Here is a 6,873-nt window from a genome sequence, read left to right on the forward strand (position 1 = left end):
AAACTGGATGGGTGTTTTAGAAAATCAGTATAACTGGAATGAGATTCTACTGTGGTTTTTTAAATTCACAAGTTGACAGATGGACTAAAATCTTGAATGTTTTCATGGTATTGATATAATGATATGTGCTTTATTGGATTTATCATCATACATAACTATGATTATGTTCCATGGCCAGTTTATATTCATCAAGAAAATCCTTTGGTAAGATGGCATATAAGATGGATTGTGTCCGGAGACATCTCAGGGAGAGAGCACATTGTGGGTGGCGAGATAGGATTTTTTTTTCTGTTTGATTGGAAATTTAATGTTTTGTAGGATCCATATCATGTCAATCCGATTATATGTTATGCTGGTTGTCGATAAATTAATGCGACTCTCTTTTATCTTTGCTTGGGGCAAACAATAAAAGATAAACATTCATAGGAGGTTAGAGGTTGCTTCTATTGAGGGTAAGTGAGAGAGAATAGTTGGCACTTAATTCACCAGTTAAATGAAATAATAAGTATAATTAATCAGCCAAGGAGGACGAGGGGTAGGCCTTAAAGAACTTAGTTGGAAGATGAAGAAAGTATGATAATATTAATGTAACAGAGATAGCCCTCCTTAGGAAAATCATCGAAAAATAGGATGTAAATAGCCAACCCCAACAAATTGGGATATAGTCTTTGTTGTTACTGTTATAATTGTATGATTGAAGATGAAAATATGAACATATTGATATTCCATTTGTGAACTCTCTTAAATTTCATATCATGATTTTGCATCAAAAAACTTGAACTATAAAACAAGGATGCAAGGTTTGAAACTTTGGTATTGATTATGGTTTTGGTCTACCTTTATTGGTATCGGAATAAAGTTTCTGTCGTTTGATTTTTGAATTCATCAATGTATGGAATACGCCGAAGTTATTTACAAGTTCTTATTTTAATGATTTCTTTTATTTTTTCTACTTTTTGTTCACTACAACACTATCACATCAAAATTTGTTATCTAGAACCTCAAACCTCCTTTTCTCCAATTTTTACAATATCGATAAGATTTGGCTGGATCAGATTGGCTGATTTACATTTGTACTGACCGATACCTGGATATTATGTGAAATATTTAATAAGCTTAAAAGTGAGCTACTAGAGTCAACATTAAGAATTTGGGTTTTCTGATATTTGTCCCAAAGACATTTATATTTAAAGATTCCCAAATCTCATAAGTTGTATTAAATAAGTCCCTAGCGTTAGACTCTATTATCTTTAATCCTCTAATAAACTTAACATCATGAAAGTTTATCATCGTACCTTTACCTTCTTACAAATTGTCGGCTGCTACATATATTGACACCCAACCTAATTGAATGGACTTATCCTCCACTGCACTTTTGGGATAGAGAATAAGAAAATGCATCGATTTTGATCTGAAACAATAGGTTCTGTCTCCATCGTTACAGTCTGATGTAGCAAGATTCTAATGAGTTTCATGTTTACTCTGCAGCTTGAAGCAGCAAAGTCTTGGGAGGACGAAATTGATGATATTGTTAGGACTTTCGAGAAGGAAAACAACAAAAGTCTCCTTTTCAATGTTTCCTTTTATTAGACTAAAAGTTCTTCAAAGAGATTTAAACCAGTTGCTTGAGAAAAATATGTAATAATTTACCGCTAGTTTTCCAAACATTATGTGTACTTTTTGTTGTGAGATATGTCATACTTCATAGGCCTCTTTACATTATTGACTTCATAGGCCTCGTTACATTATTGTGCTTCTATATGTTTTTGAGCTTTGAGTAAAGGGGATACTCCTTTTAGTGGACTAAACATTCTCTAGACAGATTATCCTGCTGCATATGAGTTTTGATGAGCGTTGCGTGATGGAGATGTTCCTATAATTGGACTAAAAGTTCTCCGAACAGATTAGCCTGCTGCTTAAGGAAAACTTGAAATAATTTAGTTCTAGTTTTCTAATCATTATGTGTGCCTTTTATTTTTTGGTGATATGCCATGCTTGATGAGGCTCTATGTAAGAGTGAGCTTCCTATATGTCTTTGAGCTTTGAGTAATGGGGGTGCTTCTTTTTATAGACTAGAATGTTCTCTAGACCGTTATTACCTGCTGCTTGAGGAAAATGTGTAATAATTTGTTGCTAGTTTCTCAATCATTATGTCCATTATTTATTTATATATTTAATTTTTGGGTGAGATATGTCAAGTTTTATAGGCCATGTTGTAATATTTAGCTCCCTATTTGTTTATGAGCTTTTGAGGAATGGAGATGCCCTTGGTTCACCTAAGATACGCTATTTGAACTGCAATGGAATATATTCTAGACTGTTGATTTTTGTTTAGTAACTTGAAATGCTTACTATCAGACCTTAGCAGTACAATGAAGCTTTACAATATTTAACAACTTTCATAGAATTGAAGCTTTATAGTTGGCTGGCCTATGATAAGAGAAACCCTAGGTATAAAAATAAACGTACTGGCACAACACTGAACGTCGCAGACTGGGCATTTTTTTCCTCATCAGGCTACTAATCTTCTACATCCTTGGTATTCTTTGAATTCCATGAAATATATTTGTTTGCATGAATTATTCAAAATATTTTATAGTTGTGTGGTACACTGAAGGAAGAGACACTACTAGATAGAGAACATAATGTAGGAATCCTCTACTTACTACGGATGTGTGCAGAGAATTTGAAGCTGCGTACAATACTTGATTCAAAATTAGAGGGTCAATTGATGATGATTATCCCTCCTGGCTGAACAATTATTTGATAGATCCCCGCCACGGCCGCCTCCTCCTCCGCCTCTGTCGATATCACAACACATTGTTTGAAGAAGGCTTCTTTCTTTTAATTTTGCAGCCCACATTGAGTAGGACACCTACTCTTCTGCTCTATCCATTTTGTACTGGCAATTTCGCCGACCACATGAACGGGTTTGCCAACAAGTTGGGGTGCTCTGATAACACCATGAAATCAAGAGAACATGTGAACGTAGAGATTCATTCTTGCTACACAAGTACACAGCAAGTTAGATATACATAATGTACTATATTGTAAAACAATTTAGTTAGGCATTATAAATTTTATCCAACTTATATTTCTCTTAATTTTAGGTGTAATCCAATAGATATCAAGTATCCAGAACCAAAATTGATACGATCATATATTTTCAAAGCGTGAGGAGACTTAAAAAAAAAAGATTATGATTAAAAAGATGAAAAAGTTGACGACAATAACAATCAGAACTATTCCTTAGTTATGAATTAAGAAAATGGTAAATTACATTAAACCCCCAAGAACTTTCAGCATTTTGTAGCAAAACCCTAATAACTTCAAAAATAGTACTAAACCCCTAATAATTTTTGAAGAAAACCCGCAATATCTTTTGCGTAAATTAATCTGAAGCCCCAACAACTTACAAAGTGCCATTGTCTAATGTTTTTTGGTTCAATTTATGGGGGCTATTTGCAAAATACAGAAACACATTAGGATTCTTTTTTGTAAAATGTAAAATCTATCAGGGATTCGGTGAGATTTTGAAAATTATTGGGATTTCCTACAAAATGTGAAAATTTTTGGGGGTTTAATGTAATTTAATCTAAACGAAAACCAGATGTCATCAGAAATATCTCTTGTGTATGTTAGATGTTCGATGTCTTAGGGATTTTACTAGTATTCATGATAGAGAAGCGCATCCAGGAGTAATCACTTCAATGTACTGCTAGAAATTAATCTTGATTGAGAAACTAGTAACTTTCATAATGATTATAGCAGTTACAAATAGGAGGGAATTATGTTGAATAAATTGTTATTATTTGCATGGGGGTTATGAGAATGAGAATTAATATTATTAATATATTAAAGGTGTCCTAGTTCTATATAAAGACATGTTATGTAGTCATTTGAGATATGAAGAAAAAATATTCAACAATGAAATATTATTTATATACTCGTAGCCCATATTCCTCTTTAATTTAGCTTTTTATATCCTCTAAATTCTACATATTGGTATCAGCGTCATTTAAAAAAAAACCCTCTTAGGCATGACCTCAAAAGATTGTTTTCAATCCCAAACTCCCAAGTTATTTAAAAAAAAGAGACTATGGCAACTGATGGTTAGGGGCTGTTTGTTTTGAGTATTTTGCCTCGGGGAGGGGGTGGAAAGCTGCAATTATGGCAGCTTTCTCCCCAAAACGCCTATTAAAGAGTTGGAGCATTGGAAGAGTTGGAGATTGTAAAGGACGGCTACACCGAGCCGGCGACACCGCAAGTTAAGCTGAGTCTAAACAAATAGAATAGGGAGAAACTTAAAGCTGTAAGAAGAGGAGACAAGAAGGCGCTCACCACCATCCATCAAGCTGTTGATGAAGCAACCTTCGAGATAATCGCCTTTGCAAAAACATCCAAGGAAGCATCAGATATATCCTTTGGAAGCAAGGGTGCGGAGAAGATACAAAGAATTCATCTTTAGACTTTAAAGGGTGAGTTTGAAAACGAAAAAAATGAAAGATTTTGAATTACTTTTGGATTATTTTTCAAGAGTTATGGTAGTTGTGAATAAAATAAGAAGAAATGGAGAAGAGCTAACCGATGTTCATGTCATGGAAAAGATTTTTTGCTCTTTGGATCCAAAATTTTATTTTATGGTTGTAGCCATAGAAGAATCAAAAAATCTAGGGGACATGTGTTGTGCACAACGGAACTCTAATCACACGAACAAGAACGAGGTAGATCACAACTAAACACAAGCACAAATCATAATCACATCAAGACAATGAATTTTACTTGGTTCAACAAGTTGCCTACGTCCATGGGGCATTAGCAGGGGGGTCTTACTATTAGAGATGAAGAGAATACAAAATAGGGTTACAAAATCACTCAAAATCCTAAAACAAAGCTCAATAAATCTCTCACAATCTCCCACAATTGGATACAACAATCCTCTCTCAAAGACTGCTCAAAACGTCATTTCTTAACCCTAATTAATCAACTTTAGGGTTTTATACAAACAGCAAACGAAACGGGTTGAAAACCCAAAACCCAGCCCAGACTCGCTATGCAAGGCAATGGCAGAAACAAAAAATCCTACAAGGTTTGGTCGGTCGACCGGACCTGACACTACGGTCGACCGCCAAAAGTCTAGAGACCTCCCAGGCTACATGCACGTTTCCGGTCGACCGCAGCTGATCTCACGGTCGACCGACAATCTTCCAGCCTGTTTTTCTGATTTGTTTCTTCAAATGTTTGCCCACTTCTACAAATCTCCACCTCAATGAAGTTTCTTCCAAAACCGAGCCGACACTAAAGCATCCAAATATCCCACTTGTTGCGTCCAAGACAAAGTGGAAACAACCCACGACATAGGACTCAATCCACAACAAGTCAGGAACCTAAAAGAGAGCTTAAACAATCTCCCCCCATCGAAATCAACAAATCCAACTGGCTGCATCGAAAAGACTGTCTACGTATCCTCTTGCCCAAGCAATCAAGCATAACGTAATTCACCCAAATGGTCTCCAAAGGCCCTCAATATTGAAGAATGTTCAATATCTTCAAACAATGACCAAATTTTACACCTGAAATAACTTTGGTCAACATATCCGTAGGGTTATACTTCGTGTGGATCTTCTCTACTATGATGTCTCCATCATCCAAAATATCACGAACAAAATGGAATCTGACATCAATATGCTTCATGAATGCATGATAAACTTGGTTCTTCGCCAAATACATAGCCGGCATGCTATCACAATATACCCGAAGGGTCTCCTGTGCAATCCCCAAGTCCTCCAACAATCCATATAACTACAAAGCCTCTTTAACAGCTTCAGTTAACGCCATATACTCTGCCTCTGTAGTAGAGAGAGAGAGAGAGAGAGAGAGAGAGAGAGAGAGAGAGAGAGAGAGAGAGAGAGAGAGAGCCACTGTAGACTGAAGTATACATCTCCAACATACCGGTGCTCCTGCCAATGTAAACACATAACCTGAAGTAGACCGGTGCTTGTCAAGGTCCCCCGCATAATCTGAAACCACATAGCCAATATAATCCTGCACATTCTTCTTATCTTTCTAAAAAATCAAATCAACATCCACAGTGCCTTTAACATACCGTAGAATTTACTTCATGGCCTCCCAATGACCCTTCCCTGGGTCGTGCATGTACCTCGATACCATGCTCACGGCCTGTGACAAATCTGACGTCGTACATTATAAGGACCATGCATTTTGATATTAGTTAAAATAATTTTTTAGTATTTTAAAATATTTAACTATGATTTTTAAAAGAGTATTTATATTTTTTCTCAAATTTTTACAATTTTTTATGATTTAAAATCTAAGTTTTATATTTATTTAAAAGATTTAAATATTTATAAATTTATTTAGTGCAGTAAATATTTCTAGAATTTATCCATTGTGTTACTGATACTATTACGTATCATTTTGAATAATACGTGATATTCTTATTATTATTACATACATTTTTGTATAATACGTTGTATTATTAATTACGTATTATTTATATAATCTGTTGTATTATTTCTACTATTACATATTATCTGTCGTATTACTATAACAGGTACGTTTTATTGTCTATATAATTATCCCATAATTATTTGATTTTAAATGTAAGTAAATATAACTTTATTATTAATTATTCTCGTTTAATTGTACAATATATGTATATTTCGACTATTTCGTATCAACTGTTGTATTAGAACAACATGTAAGTTTTTAATTGTAGCTAATTATCCCATAATTATTTTGATTTTTAAATATCAGTAGTTATTTCATTTTAATAAATTTTGTTTTAAAATAATTAACCCTAATTATATATATATATACTAGTAATAATATTATACTCCAGGCGTTGATATA

At 34.3% G+C, this 6,873-nt stretch overlaps 1 protein-coding gene across 1 annotated transcript in view; it reads left to right on the forward strand.

The window, feature by feature from the left end:
• LOC109823878 (RNA polymerase II subunit A C-terminal domain phosphatase SSU72-like) overlaps window positions 1-1,803 on the forward strand; it is an 18,047-nt gene extending 16,244 nt beyond the window's left edge. The window contains exon 4 of the mRNA XM_020390304.1: window positions 1,489-1,803. Within this exon, the coding sequence (XP_020245893.1) occupies window positions 1,489-1,590 (102 nt within the window). The 3' untranslated portion in view covers window positions 1,591-1,803. The remainder of the gene's footprint in view (window positions 1-1,488) is intronic.

This window comes from Asparagus officinalis, chromosome 9 (assembly GCF_001876935.1).
Source record: "Asparagus officinalis chromosome 9, Aspof.V1, whole genome shotgun sequence".
In the NCBI taxonomy this organism is placed as follows: domain Eukaryota; kingdom Viridiplantae; phylum Streptophyta; class Magnoliopsida; order Asparagales; family Asparagaceae; genus Asparagus; species Asparagus officinalis.